Source organism: Sodiomyces alkalinus (genome assembly GCF_003711515.1).
Source record: "Sodiomyces alkalinus F11 unplaced genomic scaffold SODALscaffold_4, whole genome shotgun sequence".
In the NCBI taxonomy this organism is placed as follows: Eukaryota; Fungi; Ascomycota; class Sordariomycetes; order Glomerellales; family Plectosphaerellaceae; genus Sodiomyces; species Sodiomyces alkalinus.
In genome coordinates, this window is record NW_021167082.1 from 1,783,613 (window position 1) to 1,807,017 (window position 23,405).

The window sequence follows — 23,405 nt, forward strand, 5'->3', positions numbered from 1 at the left end:
AAAAAAGGAGGCCGAACCGTGGCGCATCGTGTCCTCTTTTTCCAACAAACGGTGTTTATGAACGCTTTTGCCACACGCGACCTATTACTATTTACGCGTACTAACTTTAGATCCATCGATCCAAGACGAAAAACAGGAAGATTCAATTAAACACCAGTGGACTTTGAACAACGGACGATCTCCATCTTGGTTGGCTTGTTGGTACGTTGTATTTGCTGGATACGAACAGGCAGGCATCATGAAGCAATGGATCTGCGCACCGGCGCAGCGTTTCCGCTCGTTCCTCGACATGGGGGTTGGGCGCCAGCCCATCGTTCGTTCGTCCTGTCACTTGGGAAATCCCACACAACCACACGACACACTCTGCTGATCAGAGATGCCTAGGGCAGTCAACGTGCTGGACCCTCGGACCCCTGCCCTGGCAAGAGATGAAACGACGAATCGGGGAGAGTAACTTCCCATGTGGATCAAGGCAACAAACGGCATCCCTCGGCCCCGGGTTGTCCGTGCTCCCTCGGCATCCCCCGAGCCTTTTTTTCTTCTTCTTCTTCTTATTATTATTATCTTGTCTTTCCTCACCGGTCCGGGGTCTTCTCCGCAGTGATCCCCGGCAGCGGAGAGAGCTACGATTCGGGTGACGTTTTGTCTTTCGGTTTAGTTGTTTCTTGATAGAATAGGGAGAAAAATAAGAAAAATAAAGAAAATAGAAGAGCAACGAAAGAAGGCTTCGATCGAGGGCGATGGAACCGAATATTTTATCGTCCCAACCTCCAAATTCCCCAGTTCCAGGACATAGCAACGTCATTCCCTTCTTGCTTCGGTATGTCCCAAACAAAGCAATCAATCAATTCCTGTCTATTGGGATCTTGGATGGAAGGATGTCCCCCAACATCCATGGACGATTTTCGTCTTTTTGCCTTGATCGGGTCATACGCCCTTGATCGGGTCATACGCATGATAGTCGCGTCTGCACCACCGCATCATCCTCCAGATATGGCTCTGGCCATGGCAGCTCCGAGCTCAGATTGACTAGCACTACCCCCGTAGCCAGAAACCAGGTACAGCGTAGTTACGTTGTAGCTGTTAGTGGTGTAAGGAGGGCGCCGGGAGCCTTGCCAAATCTGGGCTTACCAAGAAGTGGTAGTGGTATTACTCCCTTCCCTATTCCGTGCTCCATCCTCCGTAGTGGTAGGCGTTTCGTAAGGGAATGTCCCTATTTCAAGACTTCGGACTCCGTGCCAGCTGGCGAGATCTTTTCTTCTCCTTTCGGAAACCATGAAGGAAAAGGGGCATGGTCTAGACATCCGTGCTTCCCCTTTTCCCCATTACTTCGTAGCCCGCTTATGCCGCCCCGGAATACCTAGGTACCCTTATGTTGATGTCTCCCCCGAATATCGACCACCGACCACGAGAAGTTTTCCCCGGTTACGACGTCTTCCGATGTCTGTCTGCTCAAGCCCCGGGGGACTCGTGCTCCCCTTGCTTTCCTTGCATCCTTTATCTTCGTAAAAAGCAAGCTTTCCCTCTCCTTCCGTCTCCGTCTCCGTCCCCGTCCCCGTCTCCGTCTCCACCTCCACCTCCACCCCCCACCCCCTCCCCACACCAACTGGACGTCAGCAGAAGAGAGTGTGTAAAAGAGAGAGAGAGAGAGAGAGAGAGAGAGAGAGAAAGAGAGACACAGGACGGAGAGGGAAGAGAACAGAGAACACGGAGTCAATAATACCGCTTATGTGGTGAAGTTCCCCCCCCGGGGTTCAAATGCGTGGCGTTTTTCGGTACGATGCTGTCTGTCTAGCTCCCTCGTTCCGGGGAAGTGCATGGCCTTCGACATACACGAGGCTCTCTGCATGGCTCGACCCAAAGCCAAGATGTGTCTAAACCGCTGCATGTCTCAGATGGTAGAGAGAAAAGAAAGCAACAATATAACGTCACTTTGTTTCTTTAATATATATTCGTGCGTATATATAAATAAGAAGGTTGGGTGGATTCGAGGAGACAAGCTCCAACCCCTCCCGAAGCCACTCGTGATCCTCGGGTGTTCTCCACGTGCAGAAGAACACGTGACCTGCATGCAGCCGTATGTCTCGAGATTCAGGATGTCCTCGTGGGACTTGACCTGTCTTCGGGGGTTCCGAGCTCCGAGCCTATAAATATGCAAGACGCAAAATTCGGATTCATAGGAGCCAGCAAAAGGAACGACCAGACAAGGATCGTCCGATGCTCCGATGCTCCGATGCTCCGATGTGCGGATGGAGAAGTAGAAGCGTCGCCATGCAGCTGAGACCAATGAGCACTTGGTCATCGTGGTGAGATAAATAAAGCTTCTTCACCAGAAGCAGGCAGATCTCGGTGGTATGAATGTCTAGAGAAAGTCATATTTCTTCGTCTCGCTTCCCCAGCCGCCCTTCGTCCTCCCCCTTTCCAATCTCTTTTGCCTCAAATGACGTCGAGATGAACGAGACAAATGTCCGTAACTGATGATCCAGTTGCATCTTACCCGAGTTAGTCCCAAGTCGGTGTATCTATCGTCGGACTCTCGATGAAATAAGAGTGAAATCCCGAGTCCATGCTAGTAGTTGTATCGCTCGAAGCTCCAACTTCCGTCCGTAAAATCCTCCCAGTCCAGCAGCCATGCATACATACTCTTTCATGTCGTCCGTCTCATGGTGAAAAATCGAAATCGCGTATCAAAAGCGAAAGGGAAAATGCAAGGCCAAAGCTGGCTGACCTGCCTTCGCCCTCCCGTTTCCTCCCGTTCTATCTCACAAACGAATTGTATCACTTGTCCATCTACGACGCCCATTAACGTCCTCTAACCGGAAACAAAATCCCTTGTCCCTGTCCCCACAGAACCCTTCTACCATCTCTTGGGCCTCCCATTCAAACATGTCTAGGTTACACTCCCCTTGACTCGTCTTCCGCCTTTCTGACGGCATCGCGCTCGCCTCATTGCAGCGGGGAAAGTCTTGGTAGAGAGACAAACCTTTCCGTTTTGGTCCTTGCCCGGCGTGGCCAAAGAACGGGGCTGGTCATATTGATCAAGTCTGCCTGTGACTGGACTGCTGCTGCTGCTGCTGCTGCTGTATCAATCGGTCAGACGTATTCTAATATCCGGCCGAGTCGCTTGACGTCGGGCTGTCGACTGCCGGTTGATCTCGGATCGGTAAGGCCGAGCGCACGGTCGAGCCGCCCAGGTCATTGTCCATGACGCGGGACGGACTTGCTAGTGTGGTTTGGTGGGATGCCGTCCGCCGAGCTGCCGCACCCCGTAGCGGCGTCAAGGCCGTCATCGCCGCGCCGCGAGGACTGACGTAGTTGTTGAGCTTCTTCTCCAGCACGTCGACACGGACCGGCTTCGCAATGTAGTCGTTCATTCCGGCCGCCAGGCATTTCTCCCGGTCCCCCTGAATAGCCGACGCCGTCATGGCTATAATGAGAACCTTGCGGACGGCATCGATAGGCTCCCTGCGAATCACCCTGGTCGCCTCATACCCATCGAGGACCGGCATCTGCACGTCCATGAGAACAACGTGATATGGCTGGCCTTCCTTCGCTTTCTGCCGCAACCCTTCCACGGCCTTCATCCCATTCTCGTAGGTATCCACCGTCTTATAGCCGAGCCTGTACGAGTATCCCATCGCTATCTTCTGGTTGATCGCGTTGTCCTCGGCGATGCAGATCCGGATCTGATCCTTTGGTATGGTCGTCAGTTGGAAAAAGGGGTTGAGAGATTGCTCCAGCTGCGCCGTCGGAAGGGCAGTGAACCGGTCGATGAGTGGAGGGACCCTCGTAGCGTGCGCATCGCCGACGTTCACATCCGGTTTGGCCTTCTCGAATGTCACCGAGAAGGACGCCGTCGTTCCAACCCCTTCCTCGCTTTCGAGCTTAATTTCCCCCTTCATCAGCGTTTCGATCAAAGACTTGCAGATGCTCAGCCCAAGTCCGCTGCCCCCATACTTCCTCGCCGTGCTCGCATCCCCCTGACTGAACGGTTGAAATAGGTTCTTCAACTGTTCCGAGGGGATCCCGATGCCCGTGTCTTGCACCTTGAACGTGAGCGTCACCTTGTCACTCGTCTCCTTCTCCACGTACACCCCGATGATGACCGACCCATTTTCAGTGAACTTCAGACTGTTGTTGATGAGGTTTCCTAGCACCTGGTGAAGCCGGATGGGGTCGCCGTATATGAGCATCGACGGCAGACGAATGTCTTGGATGATGGCGACATTCTTTTGCTTCGTCTTCTGCCGGTTGCTGTACGATACGGCACGAACAACCTCCCGCACCATCTCCTCTGGGTTGAAGGCAATGACGTACAGTTCAATCTTCCCAGCTTCCATCCTCGAGAAGTCGAGGATATCGTTGATCACTGCTAGGAGTAGGTCGGCCGATACGCGGATGGAGTCGGCCATCTCGAGCTGCTCCTTGTTGAGGTTGCTTTCACGAAGCAGTTCCGAGTTGCCGATCACGCCGTTCAGAGGCGTCCGCAGCTCATGAGACACGTTTGCCAGGAAGATCGACTTGGCCCTAGATGCCTCTTCGGCGATCTTCACGTTGCGTTTCGCCTCGGCTTCGGCAATCCAGGCTTTGGCTTCCGCCTCCTGAGCAAGGGCTACCGTCTGCTTCAAGGCCAACACGTTGTGCTCGTTCTCGTTGGACACCTTCTCCACAGCCTTCATCGCGAGCGAATTCGAGTAGCTAATGCCGATCTGGTTGACCAGCAGCTGGAGGACAGACACGTTGCGGTCTGTGAACGATCCGGGCTCGCCCTCGAGATACAGCACACCGAGAAGGCCATCTTCACCAGCACCACGGGAGATGGGTATGGCGATGATGGCCTTGCTGAGAGGATTCCTCTGCGACCACGTCTCGCTCACGTTACCGAATCGCTCATCGTTGAGAATGTCGGGAATGAAGAGCGTCTCCCGGAACCGTGTGCAGTAGAGGATCACGTTCTCTTCCACTAGGGGCGTCGAAGAAATGAGCTCGCGCGTCTCTGGCGTCTTTGCCCCCCGTTCGGGGTCACCGCTTGCGGCAAGGCACCATCCTTGCGGGTCGCGGACCACGATGGCGGCCAGCGTTGCCGTGCCGCCGCATGTCTGCAGTATCACGTCACACATCGTCTCGAGCAGCTGGTCCACATTGAGGACGGCCGAGATGACTTGGGAAGAGAGGAGGATCGCGTGCAAGTCGATCATATCGAGTGCAGGTAGGCCAGCTCCCGCTTCGGTCTGCATGTTCACCGAGCCGCGCCAGGCTCCGATTTGCTCACCCTTGAGATCCGCCGCACTCCGTGCGGCTATGGCCACCTCCTCGGCCTCCTGTCTGTCTGCAGGTCGGAAAGAGGCGGGGCCAGTATCTCCGGCGAAGTCTGTCTGTACCCCGGCATCTACGGTCCTGGGATTGCGCGTAGGCCCGTGAAGCAAAAGAGCATGTTCCTCCTCGATGTAGTTGGCCACGCCAACAGCCCCCAGTTTTCTATAAAGGGAGACGGCCTCCTTCATCGCGGCTCTGGCTGACCGCCTCGCTTTCCGGCCAACGAAGACGCCTGCCATGAGACTGTTTCCCAACGCCTCGTCAAAAGTGCAGTTTTGCTCCTCCACGTTGTCTAGGGCCTCTTCATAGAGTCGAATGGCGCCCCCAAAGTCTCGGCGCAATTCGCAGATTTGACCATCGAGCATCTTTGACCATGCAGCGTAGTTTATGCCGTTGTACACTTCCCACTGTTTTATGCTTCTCGTGAGTTCCGAGAGCTGCTCGATGCACGCTTGTATTTCCTCCGCGGTGGGGTCGAACCTTGGGTCATCGATTCGGCGAAACATCCTTCCAGCGAGGGAAAGCCCATAAAAGAACATGAACATCCGGCTGTTACGCGACGACCACAAGTCGTCAATGTTGGCATAACAGACCTCTCCCATCTCAATGGCGCGGTCGTAGTGGCCATATAGGTAGAGCGGGACAATCTCAAGCGTCTCATAAAAGAGGATGGAGCGGTTTCCATTCCGGCAACTCACCGAAAGCCAGGACTTGTAAGCAGCTGTGTTGAACTTGTCATCCGTCACGACTTGCTGCGGGTCTCCTGTCCGCGTTTTGCCCTGAAGAGCACGGCAGACCTGTCGCACTGCGATGAGCAGCGTGCCACCCCTTGTGTCCTCCTTCCATCCTTGGATGCCTTCGCATTGGTATTGGCAAAACGCCTCGAGGTCTGCGCAATTTTCGCTCGCGTATAGCTTAAGGAGCGCAGAGAACCCCGCGCTCAAGATGAATGAGATCCTGTCACCAGCCGTGGCAGCGTACTCCACCGAGCCCTCCAGATGAGCCAGAGCGACGGAGATGGGGAAGTGGACATGCCCGAGAAAATTCCCGTAAATCATGTAGCCCCTGGCCATAGAGAAAGGGTCGCGGAATCTATCGATCAGCTCAATGCAGACGTCTCCAACCTCGACCGCGAGTCCCACCATGCTGAACCGGGAGAGCGCGATGATTCCAAAGTATAGAAAGGCAAGACCCGACTGCGGATATGCCCCCAAGGTCAGGTGCAGATCCAGCATGACCAGCGCGAGGTGATAGTATCGGAGGTTATCACTCCACCATGCCGAGCCGACTGCCTCCGCGAGCACCGCCCCTATAGACGGCAGACTGGTGTCCGAAGAGACGGGCGGGTTCATAAGCTCATCCTTGTCCATGGTCTGAATCTTGATCGCTAACCGCTCGAATTCTCTGTCGCACATCTCGTACGTCGGGTTACTGTCAAAGTCGACCTTCATGGTGCGAAGGCAATCTTCCAGAGAGAGGACCTCAGCCATAGCATCCCCGGCCTGCGCAAATATCCTGGCCTGTAGCACATAGGCAAGAGCTTTATCAAGCGGCGTCCGCGCGAACTTGAAGACGGCCGAGAGAAGTTCGCAAGCTTCGTCGTTCTGGTTGATGTAGATACTGCATTCCGCGGCTCGTATATGGAGGCGTATCGTCTCATCGTACGAAACATCCACGGCGTTATCGTCCCACGGATTGGGCTGCAGAAGGGCAACTGCTGTGGAATAGTACTTGGCCGCCGTGGGCCGGGCGCCATTTTCCGTCGCAGCCAACGCGCACTCGAGCAGCAACTTGCGGAATGGCTGGCGACAGTGAACCCGTCGCTTGACAATGCCGACGGAATCGCAAATGTGAGAGGCGGCAATATCTCTGGCCCGAGAATCGGAAGAATAGTATTTCAGGAGCGTTTGTGCGATTATGAATCGCATTTTGCGGGCATTGCATTCCTTGAGGTTTGCCGACGCCTGTATGTAGCGATCATGCGCAAAGCGGAATCTGTCGTCGGTTTCGCCGGGCACAAGAATGCAGGCTGTCACTGCAGCCTGGAGACCAGCAACGGCATCGTCGTTTGAATAGATGGGGCAGCGATCGCCTGGCTCGGAACACTGGCCATCTTCTTCCGCATACTGAAATTCGCCGCTCATGAGACGACAAACCAGGTCAAAGGAGAAGGTGTAGCCGAGAAGAGAGGCCCAAGCCAAAAAGGCTCTAGAAGCTGGCGGCAGCTCTTCTAGTCTCTGGGTGATAAAATCCGTATCAAGAACATCGTAACCTTCTTCTGTCTTGAACTGGTCGAACAGCCGGTCAAGATCGTAATGCCAGTTACCGTCCTTGTAATCGTACCAAATGGTCTTGCTGCGGTAACAAGCGCTGAGCATCTCCCTCATGTAGAAAGGGTTTCCAGCCGTCTTGGACTGGATGACGAGTGCCAATGGCTGAATCTCCTCTTTTGGCCGACATAGCGTGGTCGCAACGTACTGCACAATATCGTTCTCGCTCAGTGGATTCAGAGGGATTTTCGTAACAACTGGGCACCCCGAACGGGTGTACTCTGTGAATAACGTGAGCGGGTTCGGTCACACTACACATGTAACGCAGTTGAGCATCTCTCAAAGACTTACCGTCAGCTTCGAGGGGGTTGATGATGGTCTCGATTGTTTCGGGAGAGATTTCGTCGGGCCGGTAGGTCAGAACGATGACCATCTTCAGCCGTGCGGCAATGATCTGGGACACCAGTTCCAGAGACTCGCTGTCTGCGTAATGAAGATCGTCGAGGACAAAACAAACGAACTTGTGGGATGTGAACATTCGAAGGACATCCAGGTAAGTGTTCATTAACCGCGTATTCATTGTAGAAGTTCCAGCTCGGAGAAGATCCTGTGATGGCTGTGACGAAACGCTCGGGTTCTGGGGCAAGAGTGTAGGCGAGTTGTCCGGCGACCGCCGCTTGACGCTCGCTATCCTGCCGGGCCTCGGCTGAAAAGTAGACGGCGATCGTGCCAGAGAGGTATCAATGGCTCCAAGAAGATGCTCGGGTAGCCCGAGCATTTTGGCGAGCATTGGCCACACGGGACGGATGCATTGCTTCAGTGTAAGATGGAACGGGGTGTTGGTATGCTTCTCGCCGAAGACTTGCTTGAATAACGAGGACAGCAACTTAAGCAAAGGCCCAAAAGCCTGCCTGCGCGCACTGTCAAATTTGGCCGTGACAAAGTAGCCCCTTTTTCTGGCTTCCGCGAAGACGGACTGGGATAAGAAGCTTTTGCCCAGACCCGCAACGCCCTCTATGGTCACAATTTCACAGAGGCCTCGGCACCGGAACTTGGCTGAACCGAGTTGTCGCGAAAGGCTCGATGAGGTCGGCTCAGCAGAGGCAGCAAGGCTATGGCGGTTTGTCTCGGCTGTGGGCCCCATGCCGTCGCCCAAGCTCCTGGCCTCGACAGACACGGAGTGGTGCCTTTCCCAGGGCCTTGCCATACGAGCCAATGAGCCGGAATTAGACGATGCGATAGTCTCCCCGGAAATGGTCTGGGAGTCGGAGAGCACAGAGGGGACAAAGCTCGCCCTTGTCTGCCTAGGATCCGAGGACGAAGTTTGCGCGAACGACCCGCTACGCAGGGCGTTGCCCTCGGCAGAACTGGCACCCTCGCTCGACACGGTCCCGGTGTCTGGGACCTCGGTCGACGGGGTTGATCCTTCGGAGACTCTGCTATTAGTGGCCTTGGAGCTCATTGCGTGGCTTTTGGCGACTCGATCAATGACCCTGAGCAACTCGTTCTGCTCTTTTTGACGGCCAATCATTATGGTCGGCAGGATGAAGAAGGATGAGACGTCCTTCTCCGCGATGGTCCATTTATCGAGGGCTTGTCGATCCCCTTCGTTCAAGAATTGCCGTACCTTGACCAAGTCATGTCGCAGACCGCTGGCCGAATGATACCGGTCTCCCACCCGCATGGCAGTGCATTTCTCAATGATATCGCACAGGACTGCCGGCACATCCTGCCTCACATTGGACAGGCGAGGTATGCTGCCTTTCAAAACAGAATGGACAATGTCCAAGGGGCTGTCACCCTCGAACACGGGCCGCTGAGCGAGCAGGGTCCAGAAAACGATGCCCAGAGAGTAAATATCAGTCCTGCTGTCAGGCTCGGCGGGCATGCGACCGGTCTGCTCCGGGCTAATATACAACAGCTTGTTCTTAGCTCCCAGTTCCTTCGACAAATTCGACCAGGCTGAGCTCTGGAGTCGATTCTCGAAAGACCTGGTACCGGTGCCAAGTGCGACGAGCTTGACTCGATTCGTTTCCATGTTGAAGTGGAATGCATCTGGTCGGATCTCGCCGTGCGTGGTGCCCTGGCCGTAGTGAAGAATTTCCAGGCACTGTGCCGCACCAACTGCGAAGTCCATAAACTTGGGCAGGCTGATGGGAGGCTTCAGTTGGGAGTCTTCCTGCCGGTAGGCCTCATAATGGTCGCCGACCTTGCGGGTCCGGTAGAAGGCAGGCCCCATGTCTATCAGGTCGAAGAGGTCATTGCGGCCGGCATATTGGTATATGGCGACGATAATCGTCCCGCGGTCGGTGGGCTGAGATGCCAAGCGGACGAGGTCCACAGGCTTGGCAATATGTTCACCGTCATCGTCGACCGACGCTATGAGGTTTTTGGTTATGTAGAACGTCCTTTCCTCGCGGAGTACGTGGTACGAGATGCGAGCCACTACGGGCTCTTCTACATACGGGGTCTCCGGATTCGAGGTCAGCGCAGAAGGGGATCCAGCTGTTAATTCGCTACTTGCGTCGGTGGACGAAACGGATCCGAGTATGCCATGAGGACCGGGGTATTCGGACGGTGATGGTCGGCCGGACTGTAACCTTGCGGCGGATCCGGGACTAGAGGCAGTGGGTTGTGGTGAAAAGGGGGAGACGAATCTGGTTCCTACCACTTGCCTAGACGAAGAGACTGGTCAGAATCGAACGGTGACGGACGGCTTCGAGGAGGAAACGAGACGGAAGAACAGACAGAGGGGTAGGGGTAGGGGGAGGGGCAGTCTTTACCAGATATCATATGATGTGTGAAACGGAGGTTGAGTGTCGTCCCAGGTGTAGCCTGCGATCTGGCGAAGACGTTCAAAGAGCCTGGAAGGCGGATCGAGATGATCGTCCGACACAATTGCAGCACCGTCCATATTGACGAGAGAGGTGCGAGATCATGGGGAGTCAAGATATTCGTCCAAAAGGGAGGGGGAAGTTTTCTCGAGCGTCGCAAAGTGGACGCAAGCTGTTAATTCACGCGGGAGCATGCAACATGGTTAAAACCTGCTAATCGCGAGCGGCCATGGCGAGGTTTCGAAGGGCTGGGGTAATCTGGCGACTGCGTGGGCCCGTCGTCGCGACAGCGCCCTTTTTTGCGTAGTTGTAAACGACGAGAGAAGTCGAGCGGCTCCAGAGCTTCGGTACGAGAATGGATCACTGCGGCAAATTTTGTCGGCTGGGTCGGGTTCGTGGGCTGGTGAATTTCGGATTGTTGACTCCGTCAGTTGGACTCTTTCTTCGTTGAGCTCGAAATACCGCGAACTACAGAACAGTGTCGTCGTCCCGAGTTCTCCGTAGAAAAGAAGGAATAAAAAAAAACCCGCGGCTTCCAGGATCGGTCACGCTTTCCCAACGTGATCCGTTGGTGCCGAGTTGGACGGACAGTCAGTCGTCTGGCTGTCCTGAAGTTTTCCGGTTTCGACGATTCGAGAGCGAGAGGAACGACACCACCTGGATGAAGGGCTGTGGTCCAGTTTATCACAAGGCAACTGATCTCCTCCAACCCAGTTCCAGATTTTGGCAGTTACTACCTATGTACGAATGCAGCTGGGACGAATCATTTTCTGCAAGTACTGGCACAGTGGGTCCCCGAAAGTACCAACGTGAACTGCATGATGTGACTATCTAAAGTGCTTCGGTTATTTTGAAGACCTGGCTGTACTCTGTACACATTAATAATATTATTCCGAGTGAAGTTCAAGTGGGCAAGCTTTGGGTTGGTCGGTGTGACAATCGACCAACAGGAGCATGTTCAATAGCAATTACGTATTTACCTAATAAATCCGTTCAACGAAAGGTCGCTACCTACCTACCCGGTTAGGGGGGGGGATAGGTTAGAGCTCGAACAGAGAATTTTGCACTAACCAGAGCCAGGACAAGAGATATCGCTGTCAACATAATATTCTAAGACGTGCGACATCTGACCAGTCCATCGGGCTCTGACCTGTAACCAGCCAAACCCGGGTAGGTAGGTACCTAGGTAATAAACCTCCCTCTTCGTACTTACCTATATTCGTATCTTGATTTCTTCAGCCAGAGTAGGTCCTCCAAGGTTCGAACCTGCCATTAAAGACAATACACAGTACACTCTGAGATGGGGAGGGGGAGGCGCTTATTAAGGTACCTTAGCTTGGCCAACTACAGGTAATCAACATATTCTTCGTCCGGCCATGAATACTTGGGACCAGAAAACTCCGACCACACAGACAGGGCAGAAGAAAATTGCAACATGTTTGATCATGACTCGGTCAAGAGCGTTGCAGGATCACGAAACACCAGTATAGTAAGATCGTCAGAAACTTGGCTCCACTTGTATGTCTATTGTTGCTCGCTCTATAATTCCCTCAACAGACAAAAGCCTTCCATGTCGCCTTCGCGCACACCAGTTTTCTACGATTAGGGAGGGAATCTACATATGCATCCAGTCCATCCGTACCCAGGCCGTAATATAAAGCCTAGATATCTCTTTATAAGCATCGTCGCAGCTTCCGTCAACATAGCTCGTTCATTATGTTTCCTTTCCTTCTTCCACGGATTCCGTTCTCCTAAACTTCATGTTCACCGGCGACGAGGAGTTCCCGATCGCGCGGTGATCATGGCCACATCGCCAGGTTTTCACCCTTGAGGGCCTTTTACGGCCTGATCAGCAACAGCCGAGGATGTTGCCACATTTTAGTTTGACCTATTTGGACAACTTTCGACAACGCGGGACTCTCTTAAGCCCTGGAGCCAGCACGCTCTCGGGTGGGAAGATCCTGGCTTCCGTTAAGCTGGGCTGTCGTGGTGGGCGCGAAAACGAAGCTCTGCGCGAGTCGTCGCTCAGTGTTTTGGCGGCCGTTCACAAAGTCGGGATAATTGAGGGTGAGCTCAACGGCACCGCTGTGAATATTGTCCACCGCCTCGACGCCAAGCATGAAAGAGTGGTCCTGGTTGCCGACCTCGTATCTCCAGCTTCCGAATCGCCCGCGGGAGTAGATGTCCATGTCGAGCAGCTTGGGAAGAAGTTCCGTGAGGACACCTTCACGCTCCAACGAAGGAGTGGGGTAACCGTGGTCGAAACGGCGGTGGTAGGTAGAGACGATCTCGTCCTCTTCCTTGATCATCTCAGTATTGATGAGGCCCTGGATGCAGTCCTTGAGAAGGTTCTCCTGGTCAACCGGCTTCATCGAAGATTCCGATACTTCCAACATGATCGACCAGTAAGGGCCCTCCTTGGCCTCGGACGATTCGGCGTTGGCGCCGTTGGCGAAGTACATCGTCGGAAGCTTAACATTGGCCTCTGGCTGGTTGTAAGGAGAATAGTTGGAGAAGATGGTAGCGCGGTAGAACGGGCAGTTGCTTTCGGGGAAGTACAGCTGCAGACCAGGAAATTAGAGACCGTCGTACCGACAAAACACGCCAAGGAGGCCACAGGACTCAACTTGTCACATACCCAGCACTTATCGCCAATGCGCTCTGGCCGCTCGCCGCGAATGCCTACACCAACGACATGGGTGGTCGAGTAGAAGAGACCCTTGGACAAAGTCACGAGTTCTTGGTTACCCATCTTCTCGACGAGTGCATCAACAGCCATGGTCGAGATGAGCTTGTTGTACTTGACTGTCGTGCCGTCTCCCAGAGTAACAATCTTGTTCTCGGCGTCCACCTTCTCAACCTCGCCCTTCTTGCCGAATCGCTTCTTGTCCTCCGGAAGAGTGTCGGCCACGGCGATCCAGATGCCGCCAGTGCCGTCACGGGCAGGGAAGCGGAACGTCGCGTTCGGACCCCAGTTGCCGGCGATCTTGTTCAGAACGACGTTCTTGGTAACAAGCTTCAGATTGGGAGCAGCAACTCGCTCGCCAAGCCAGGCACATTGCATCTATCCGGTATCGGTTAGCGCCCAATTCCAACATGACGCGAGAACAGACGTGTGCCAGAGTGAGAAGATGGGGCAGTACTGACCTTGGTAGTGGGAACTGCCCACACCTTGTAGTTGTAGGGCCGCATGAAGATGTTGGCAATGCCCTCGCCCGTGTTGCGCAGGATCCACTCGTCAAAGTCCTTGGGCTTTGTGTTGGCGACACGGCATTCCATGGCAGCATCAATCAGGCCGTCCATACAGAGGACCTGGTCCTCCTTGGGAAGCATGGAGATGTTGTTCTGGAAGGGATAGGGGACCCAGAGGCCCTTGTAGCGGACGTAGGAGATACGTTGGTGCGTGTGCCAGTCGTCCTCCTTGGGCAGCGCCTCGTCAAGACAGTCGTCGAAGTACTTGTAGTGGGAAAAGATGACGTGGCCGCCGACATCGTAGAGCTACCAGAACTCCTCAATTAATACTGTTGGTTGGTCTGTAGTGCGGCGGGATCCGAAGGAGGGGTGAAGAAAGAAGCATGGCAATGGAAGCAAACAGGACAATAGACGTACAAAGCCCTCCGGGGTGACATCAGTAGAAGCGAGACCACCGGCCTTTTCGTTGGAGTCGACAATCAACCAAGAGGGGCCATTCTATATGCCGTTCGGGTCAGTTTCGTGCCTTAATGTCGATGTTGGGGAAAGCGAGCGCTTGCACTCGATGCAGCCTTAGGTTAGGCGGTGAGGACGCACAATCTGATTGAGACGTTTGGCAGCACCCAGGCCCGTCGGCCCAGCGCCAATAACGAGAACGTCGACATTTCTATAAGCAAGGAGACGGGTTAGCTGATTTCCTGTGATGCGATGCTTGAGGTTTTCGAAGGTTGCTCGCGTTCAGGATGGCCGGCGTAAACCGCGTGACCGGTCGGTCACTCACATGTCAGCACACATGGCGATGATTGCAAAAGGCAAAGAAAATCAGGGTTGGGCAAGATGCTCTGAACAGTAATAATGCAGGTGAAAGCTCTAACCGGGATAGAGAAAGCTGGGAAAGAGAACTGAACTCGGAACTTCACAAAACGAATGTTGTTCCACTACTCTCAGGCGTGTCGCTGATGCGTACGGAGTAAACCAGGACGGAAATAATACTTGGGGGAGAAAAAAGGGAGCTGGGCTAGATTATTACTCGGTGCAGGGGTCTGTCTGTCCAAGAGGGGTGCGAGCAGCCCCGATTCCTTCGTCCCCAGGAACATTACCCCTCTGTTACAAGGTACAGTTGGGGTGGACGTTAGTACGGAGTAGGCTTCATATTACATGAGATACACTCCGTACCTGTCGGTGGATATGAAGTACCTATTTCATCACGAAACACATAAGGTACCAAGTTACGGGTACATTCCCCGTTTAACTGTCATCAGCGGTTTCGACTCAGTAAGGGAAACGGGTACCTTAGGACAGTGCTTTTCAGGTTTGTTAACGGCTGGGTCCTCCGAAGCATCAGACTCAAAACCCATCCGTACTTCTTCTTACGAAGAAAGGACCAAGCTGGTCGATTGTGTACAAAGACCATTAAGCTCTCCGTGAGTAGGTATATCATAACGACTAAGGAAGAAAAAAGGGGCAGAAAAAGGAGAGATGAAGAGGGGTGGGTGAGGGGGTCCAAATAGTAAAGTTGTGGTGCCTTGGTGGGCTGCAGATTAAGCGCTGCTGGTGGTGCGCAAGGACCCGCATATTGGATTACAGCACTTCTCCGTACCGTAAGGTACCCATCGAGATACTGTACGAATACAACGTACGTACTTGGGAGAGAGCCTCGTTCCAAACGACGTTAAAGGGGGCGTTCTAATACACACGCAGTACTCTTTCGCTTCATGGAAAGGGACCGAGAGCGAAGCGGCAACATCATATACCGGTATTCGACCTCTCTCCGGACTTATCACCCTTATTTCCACTATTCACAAGCCCTCCGAATCAAGCCAAAGGATAAAGGGAGTAAGGATATCCTTTTTCTTTCCCCGCCTTCCACGGTCAACACAATCTCGAGAGCGCTTCCTTGTTTCTTCCCTTACAACTTCTCTGGCCAACCAGACCAGCGTCTGACGACCCAGGTAATTACGCAAGTACAATACCTTAGTGTACCGTACATATTGGCACCACACAGCGCCAAACGGCAATCAGGGGTCGCAGCAAGCTTGACCATAAGGCACGGTCAGTTGGGAGACCCCCACCCCTCTCTGTTCGTATTATGAAGTATTAGTACTTCGTACGGTTTAAAGTGGCTACAGGCGTGGGGACGATCTGCACGATTTGGCGATACCACGGTTCCTTCGACCCTCCTAAGCTTTGATTGTGCAACCATACACCGCCTTCTTCCCCCCTTTCCCCCTTTCGCCCATCCTGTTTGATACCAGGAGTCAGACAGCTATGTACATCGTACTACTCCGTAGGATCTGATAGTACGAAGTAGGTAGTCAAGCAATGCTCCGTACGAGAACCATGAACTCGATTCTCATCACATAACTACCTACTGGTGCTGTCAGCCTGACCAACGCATTGCCGTCCTTGGATCGGACCTACGGATAGTTAATTAGCCTTCTCATGACATGCGGAAAGCGAGGTCGTACATACACAGGTAATCTCGTGGAAATTGGGCTCAATTACACGCGGCCCCATACGTCCCCGCCGTCAACCTGAAGCCTCATTGCGATGTACTGGTACCTAAAGGAGACAGGTGATGAGCTTCAAGGCTGATAAATCTTTCCCAGACCAGTTGATGAATTTCGCGGCACCACTGGCATCTTGCTTCGTATGTACAAAGTACCGCCATTTGACCGAAATGGGCGTCATGGGTAAGTCGGGATGACCCGCTGAGCTATCGCGGCGGGACAGAAGAAATGTGATCGCCAGACTGACTACTCGGTACATCGTAATTACTTCCTTTCAGTCTAGGTAGTGCACATATGGTAGTTAGGATACAAGTGTGGTTGTTTCTGAGTAATTACTTCGTACAGAGCAGTACCCAAGGTAGGTAGGCAGGCAACGTCCAAACTCCTCTTTCCATCTTGCTCATCAGCATCGCATCAGACCAGTACACGCTGATCCGCCGCTTTCTATCATGGGAGGTATCGGCATGGGGGTTTGCCATTGTCGACGATTAGCTAGCGTGTCTCTCTGTCTTCGCTAGGGAATGTGCATGGCCAAAGTTAGGGATGGATACATTTGGCTGAGCGGCGGTGACGTTGACCGTCTTAGGTTTGTTGAAACACGCCAAAAATGGACCTTCTGTAGATCGGGGGCGTGATCGCCGCACCTCTTCACGTCGGCATCTACGACGTAGGTTTTGTATCCGTACTCCGTACATCTACCGGAGTCACCCCACGTTTACAAACCGAGGCTCTCGTCCCCTCCCGTAGGTTAACCGACTCGGAAGCGTTAAGTCTGTTACTAACGCTATCACCCGATGATACTTGCTATCGACTATTGTCCTAGTTGGATTGAACGCCTCTACACGTGTACTGAATCTGGGAATCATGTTGCGTGGACAATCCCGGAGGCCGGATCGAGGCAAAACCACTCGAGAGGTTCGCCGTCCTCGTTTCCTCGATGTTCAAGAATAAACTCGATCGAGTAATTACACCACTTGGAATAACATATGCACGAAGGCGGGCGCGGTAGAGCTTTGATTGCAAGGTACGGATACCTACTGGGCAGGCGGCTGTGGTTGACGGTAGGACTGAAAGGATGCCCATATCGGTACCCTTATTACTCGTTTCCTGGTCTTACGAAATATCCACGAATACTTCGTTTCGTCCCTTTCCCCAAAAGAGTGTTGCTTCGTACGGATACAGTACGACTCACCGATAGCTTCGAAGCCAAGGATGCAGTTAAGGTTCAGGACTGCTTGACACGACAAAGGGATGCTACGATGTACGAATATGTACACTGTTTTCGATTGCGATCTCGGTCATGAAAACGGGTCGATGGCTGGACCACTTGATTCGGGACAGTCGCTCATCGGATCAAATCTGGAATGGAGGGTGGCTTTTCTTTGTCGTCCGGAAGAAGGATGACCGAAGAAGCGTCTGGCGGCCATGTAAGACGGTCAACTCTCCATTTGCGGAATAATGTTCAACGGTGCGATGGGTGTCGGACTGGATTCAATACGAATAGAACCCATTTGGATCCGCAAACGTTCCCCCTAAAGTCCACGGAGGCCAATATGGCTTAACAGTCACCAATGAAACACTCTAGAAATAGTTCATATGCCTAAGCCAATTCACCGAGCACTAGGCTGACTATGATATAGAAAGATAATCAACCTGCGTCAATCTTCTCTTATTAGACACTGTCACGGAATCTGATAAAGTATACTATAGATGGAAACCTGCTCTCGAAGTCTCGTAAGATGATCACATTCAAATTCCAGCATCGGTCTCTTTTGAGGTTTATCCCTTTCAGGTTTAGTGGTAGATGGGAACGTGGGCAAGGTCTGAGAGCTCTGATTTGTTGTTCCATTCGTACCGATACCTATTGGAAGGGAAATAGAGGCCAGCCTGGCCATGTTAGTGCGAATCGTATTTGCTTCGCACTTGGTACGAAATACCAACATGAAGAACCCCGCCCCCCTTGCTAACAGTCTCGGGCCCGGCTGTTCGAACTTGAAGCATAAGGTAGGTAGTGGTCAGGACTCCTAGGTACTAGCTCCCCACTAATCTTATTGTTACTGTCGGTGCATGGTAGCCCCTGAAGGACTGTGGGGCATCCCTCCATGCAGTTACACATCTTGGTTGTACCGTATTGGTGACAAGAGGTCGTTCTAAATACTGGTAACATTATGCTGCTGCAAATTTCCCTGGTTTTGCAACACAAACTAAGTGCCTATACCTTTACAGTACTTGTACAGACAAGCCATCCCTTGTTTGCCTTGACATGTGCAGCTCAATGGTCGAAGCCAAATTTTAATATTTTTTCCATTGCCGTGGGGGATCCATTTCATCTCCCCTGATGTATTTTCCTTCTTCCCCCCTTCTGTTGAACGACTAACCTGCGCCTCTTCGTCGTCCTTCCCTCCCACACAACTTCTCTCCTCTACCTATTCCCCTCTCTGTGCTAACGCAGCTGGGAGAGAGACAGGCTTCCCGTGGCCTTTGACGCTCCGTTCTTATTCTTTTTCTTTTGTTCCACCACAGGTCATCTTCAGCCGTCTCGTGACAAGCTCAAGACTTGACCTAAGGTGTGCAACTTACTTTTGTTCTCTTGGGACTACCAATTTGCACTGTTACAGGCCGCGTGAAACGCCCTCGATAACAAGTGCTTGGCTTGTCCTGTCCACTCGCTCCAACTCCCCACTCCCTTCCGCACGTCGACGAGCACCTACTTCAGACGCGACCTTGACGACGCCCCACGACTGACGGATCGTCGGAACAAAGACCAACAACTAATATAATACTATCTCAACCTGCACTTTTCATCAAGACTACCTACCCGTGCTAGCCTTTCAGCAAGAATAAAGGATACCGTCGACTACCATGTCCGCCGAAGAGAAGACTAGGGTGTCGGGCGATGTCCCTCGCGCCGATTCGAAGGGCCCCATGCTCCCGATCGTCAATCCTCAGGCCGAGAAGCAAATGGCTCAGAAACCCACTGTTCACCCCGTCCTCTATGTGGTGTAAGTTCGGCAGGATCACAGGCGAACGTGAAGCTCTGAAAGCAGCTTTTGCATCGCAACTGACGCTTCTTCCTGAACAGTGTCTGGATCGCTCTCTCGTCTTCCGTAATTCTGTTCAACAAATGGATTCTGGATACCCTCAACTTCCGTAAGCCACCCATCGAGAACTTGCTCTCGCAGTGATTGGCGGCGCTAATATGAGAGGAACAAGGCTTCCCCGTCATCCTTACTACCTACCATCTCACCTTTGCGACTATTATGACCCAGATCCTCGCACGATGGACACATCTCCTCGACGGACGGAAGACAGTCAAGATGACAAGTCGTGTATACGTCCGGGCTATTGTCCCCATCGGCATATTCTTCAGCTTGAGTTTGATCTGCGGCAATCTGACATACCTCTACCTCTCGGTCGCTTTCATTCAGATGCTCAAGGTCAGAATTCCTGCCCTGGACGATTGTTGCTTCTTGGCAACCCACTAACACACTGCAGGCTACCACACCTGTCGCTGTCCTCCTCGCTGGATGGTCCCTTGGCGTTTCGACACCCAACCTGAGGGTTTTCCTTAATGTCTCGGTCATCGTCGTTGGTGTCATCATCGCGTCGATTGGCGAGATCAAGTTCATCTGGATCGGCGTCATCTTCCAGATTGGCGGCGTCATCTTCGAAGCTCTGCGGCTGACCATGGTCCAACGTCTTCTCAGCTCTGCCGATTTCAAGATGGACCCTCTGGTTTCCCTATATTACTTTGCGCCCATTTGCGCTGTCATGAACTTCGTCGTCGCTGCTGCCTGGGAAATCCCCCGTTGCACCATGGACGACGTATATAACGTCGGTCTGTTCACCTTCTTCTTGAACGGCTTGTGTGCGTTCCTTCTGAACGTGTCGGTTGTGTTCTTGGTAAGCCATAAATCCACGACGTCGTTGGATGACGCGAGTATTAATAGTGTCTCCAGATTGGCAAGACTTCCTCCCTTGTCCTCACCCTATGCGGTGTTTTGAAGGACGTCATGCTCGTTATCGCTTCCATGATGATTTGGGGCACCGAAGTTACGGCCCTGCAGTTCTTCGGTTACAGCATCGCTCTGGGTGGCATGGTCTACTACAAACTCGGATACGAGCAGCTCAAGGGCTATGTTGGAGAGGCCGGTCGCCAATGGGCAGATTTTGGCCAGCGCAAGCCTATCTTGCGCAAGCTTAGCATCATTGTCTTCTCGGTTTTCTCTTTCGTCTGGATACTCAGCCAGATGGCGCCAACCTATGCGCCCGAGTACGACCCTCAAAGACTGGTCAATAGCATGCACGGCATCAGCGACAAGATGGGAACCGACAGATTCAGGCTATAATTCCAGAGTCCTGAGCACACTCTGCTAAGATTCCTCGAACTCTTATCAATATTGGCATCCCCAATTCGACTGCCGACTACATGCAAAACCAATACTTGACGGGCTACTCAAAGTTGATCCCTCTCCTTTGGGGTCAACTTCTACACGTTTTTTCCCTCCCACAAACTCTTTTGAAGGAAGGCTCATTTCCGGAGTTGTATCTAATTGGAGACCTATGATTTCTTGTTTCTTTTTTACTTTTTGTTCCGCCTGAAAGAGTTCGGGTATTTACCTGTTGTACAGCTAAAGAGCAATGGCGCAGAGCGCAGGGTCCGGGCTGCATGGCTTCCACGAGGGTCTAATCTGATGTACTCTTAAGACGGCGCGGAAGGATAGACATGCATGTATGCAAATGAATGAATTTCGCAGCTGTGTGGAACATGCCGAGTGATGCCGCCTCCAGATTTTCAACTTGAACTGTTTGTGTTTCCGAGTCCCGTGCCAGCAATTAGTAACTAAAGACTTGGCGATTATATGCCAAAGCATAGTTTCTTTTTGGGATTTAATCGGGAGACCTCACGTTTCAATATCGAAACCATATACGTGATATTTTAGTGGGACTATAACACCACCACTACAATACATATATACCGCACCTATTTATATATATATATTATAAATAATCGTAGGTAATATAGTAACTAACTTAATCTTAATACTAATCCTAATACTTAGCTCGGAGCCGTAGTAGTAATCGGTTATTTTATATAGGATATTATAGGATATTATAGGATATTATATAGGATATCGTGACTTATTCTTATAGTGTTTTAGGCGGTTGGATTTAGAGTTATAGTATAGGAAGTAATACGTTAAGGCTTACGATATCGCCGGCGATTTTCTATATAAAGTGTATATATAAAATAGGTGCGGTATATATGTATCTTGGCGGCGGGTTCATAGCCCCACTAAAATATCACGTTTAAGGTCTCGATATTGAAACGTGATGTCTCCCCATTGAATCCCTTGTTTTTCTATGATATTGGTCCATAGTCTATAAGCCCGAGACTATAGATAATCTGTCAAACTAAACAAGGTCGGCCGATTATCCTGGAGCGCCATTGAGTAACCGATGAATACTTCCACTCTACAACATAATCTCTCGAGGACCGGGCTACGAGACTCCTGGTCGCACGTCCATCCCATGGGCATCCGTTTGGACAATACACCATGCTACATCACAGAATGGGAGCATGTGCACAAGAGCGGCTGCATGACACCACAATCCCCGGGTTCACCAACAGCAGGAGGGACAACAGCGCAGATCCAAACAAAGGTATCATGAAGTCTTCATTTAGGTTCATGTTGTGAGGTCCTTAACCGCGGATCTCAAAATGCCAATTGTGAGTGATGCTCTTTACAAGCCAGACCAACTCCCCATTCCCAGTGACGCGCGTAGAAATGGTTTTCCCTTCTTCCCAGTGTTTTTTATTTAGAACCCTGCAAAAGAAAACCATGTTAGCTTGTGTTCTATGATGTTGTAGGGACAACGATGGACGTGAGGATCTGAGTCTCGCCACGGGTCCTTGTGGGCCGAGTGGACGGTTGCGATGTCGAGTGTAGGAAGGATTATGAATGTGCTGAAAGAGATCTGTTGCAGCTCTGGAGGGGTACGGGACATGTCACATACTCAGAGGGGTGAAGAACCACCGGTTCTTCCCGCTTGTGTACCGCTCCTCGAGCACCTTCTTGACGGTCTTCTTGGACTCCTCGCGCTGGCTGGGCTCCTTGAAGGTGTCGTTGGTGACAGTGCCCTTGAGGCCCTCAAGCTCGAGGGTGTAACGGGTGGGCATGAGGTGGTTGTAGTTGACGAGCTTGACGAAGGGCTTGATCTTGGAGCGCTTCTCTTGGCGGGCCTTGGACATGCGGCGGGTGATCTTGGAGGGGTAGCGCTCGATGCCCGCAACGAGGGCGTGGCCGAAGGGGTGCGCCTTGTTGCCGCTGTCGACGGGCTGGATGATCACAACCTGTACATGGCGAGTCCGGTCAGTGACATGTCCTTCTCGATATTGTGTGTTTTTTCGTTCCTCCAGCGACATCAAGCAATATTGGGTGTTTCTTCCATCCCACCCCGCTCCTTCGCCGGGCAGTCGTGAAGAGAACATCATGGCTGTAACAAAATAAAATAGCCACAACTCTGGCCCGTATCTTCCTGTCGGTCGTTGCCTTCCCAATCGCCAAATATCCTCGTTTCGAACGCCATCCCCACGGAACCGCAAGCATGATTAATCGACTCGCAATCGTGGCATCGTACCTTCTTTCCGGCGTACCGGCCATGGGTAATAATGGCGACGCGGCCGACCTTGAGGAACTTCATGGTGAAGCTTGTTGTCGGATTTCTGGGCGGTTGTGGTGTAAAGTGTCCGTCGTCGCTGAGCACCGGTCGATTGAAATTTGCTCCGGATTTTTTTGGTGTGCATGGCCGTGTGGGTTGGGGAGATTTGGGAAGCGACCTAAGCAGGTGATCAATCACGTGACAGAATGTGGGACCTAAGACCAATCAACACCGAAATTCACAACCTTGGGATCCCAGGTGCAACGGGAACGTTCAATGGTGTTATTTGCTGGGCATTCAAATTGACCTCGACAGTAGGCAAAACGAAATTATCCGCTACAGTTCGATTTACCAATTGAGTCATCTGAACTATATACAACTCAGCGGCTGAGGCTTGTCCTCGACTATGTCCACTCCCGCATACCTCGTCTCTCGGGTAGCCGACCCTATTTTTGCCGTGGTTATTGGCTTCAGTGCTGCTGCTGTCCGCATCAATCGGGAAGGGAAAGAAAAGGGGTTAACACCACGACAGACGGTTGAGGCAGGGAAGAGGCATGTATTTTGTTCTTGGTCAACAAGTAGAGGTTTCTTTGGTCCGTATATTAACAGCGTGCATTTCG

At 52.3% G+C, this 23,405-nt stretch overlaps 5 protein-coding genes across 5 annotated transcripts; 1 reads left to right on the forward strand and 4 right to left on the reverse strand.

The window, feature by feature from the left end:
• Nucleotides 1–260: 260 nt before the first annotated feature.
• On the reverse strand, nt 261–1,088 carry SODALDRAFT_158099 (hypothetical protein). Its single transcript, XM_028606917.1, has one exon. The coding sequence runs from the start codon at nt 803–805 to the stop codon at nt 371–373; it is 435 nt and encodes a 144-aa protein (XP_028467186.1). The 5' UTR covers nt 806–1,088; the 3' UTR covers nt 261–370.
• Nucleotides 1,089–3,020: 1,932 nt separating this feature from the next.
• On the reverse strand, nt 3,021–10,673 carry SODALDRAFT_158145 (peroxide stress-activated histidine kinase mak2). The gene is made up of 3 exons (XM_028606918.1): nt 10,370–10,673; nt 7,938–10,261; nt 3,021–7,867 (listed from the first exon to the last, which is right to left on the reverse strand). The coding sequence occupies exons 1-3, from the start codon at nt 10,498–10,500 to the stop codon at nt 3,105–3,107; spliced, it is 7,218 nt and encodes a 2,405-aa protein (XP_028467187.1). The 5' UTR covers nt 10,501–10,673; the 3' UTR covers nt 3,021–3,104.
• Nucleotides 10,674–11,925: 1,252 nt separating this feature from the next.
• Nucleotides 11,926–14,583, reverse strand: SODALDRAFT_332818 (FAD/NAD(P)-binding domain-containing protein). Its single transcript, XM_028611808.1, has 6 exons — nt 14,394–14,583; nt 14,210–14,279; nt 14,030–14,110; nt 13,568–13,918; nt 13,059–13,484; nt 11,926–12,981 (listed from the first exon to the last, which is right to left on the reverse strand). The coding sequence occupies exons 1-6, from the start codon at nt 14,405–14,407 to the stop codon at nt 12,343–12,345; spliced, it is 1,581 nt and encodes a 526-aa protein (XP_028467188.1). The 5' UTR covers nt 14,408–14,583; the 3' UTR covers nt 11,926–12,342.
• Nucleotides 14,584–18,486: 3,903 nt separating this feature from the next.
• Nucleotides 18,487–20,971, forward strand: SODALDRAFT_332819 (triose-phosphate transporter). Its single transcript, XM_028611809.1, has 5 exons — nt 18,487–19,124; nt 19,205–19,272; nt 19,336–19,559; nt 19,618–20,025; nt 20,082–20,971. The coding sequence occupies exons 1-5, from the start codon at nt 18,985–18,987 to the stop codon at nt 20,469–20,471; spliced, it is 1,230 nt and encodes a 409-aa protein (XP_028467189.1). The 5' UTR covers nt 18,487–18,984; the 3' UTR covers nt 20,472–20,971.
• Nucleotides 20,972–21,459: 488 nt separating this feature from the next.
• Nucleotides 21,460–22,857, reverse strand: SODALDRAFT_332821 (60S ribosomal protein L27-B). The gene is made up of 3 exons (XM_028611810.1): nt 22,765–22,857; nt 22,141–22,477; nt 21,460–21,950 (listed from the first exon to the last, which is right to left on the reverse strand). Exons 1-3 carry the CDS (start codon nt 22,825–22,827, stop codon nt 21,943–21,945), a joined length of 408 nt encoding a protein of 135 aa, XP_028467190.1. The 5' UTR covers nt 22,828–22,857; the 3' UTR covers nt 21,460–21,942.
• Nucleotides 22,858–23,405: the final 548 nt, after the last annotated feature.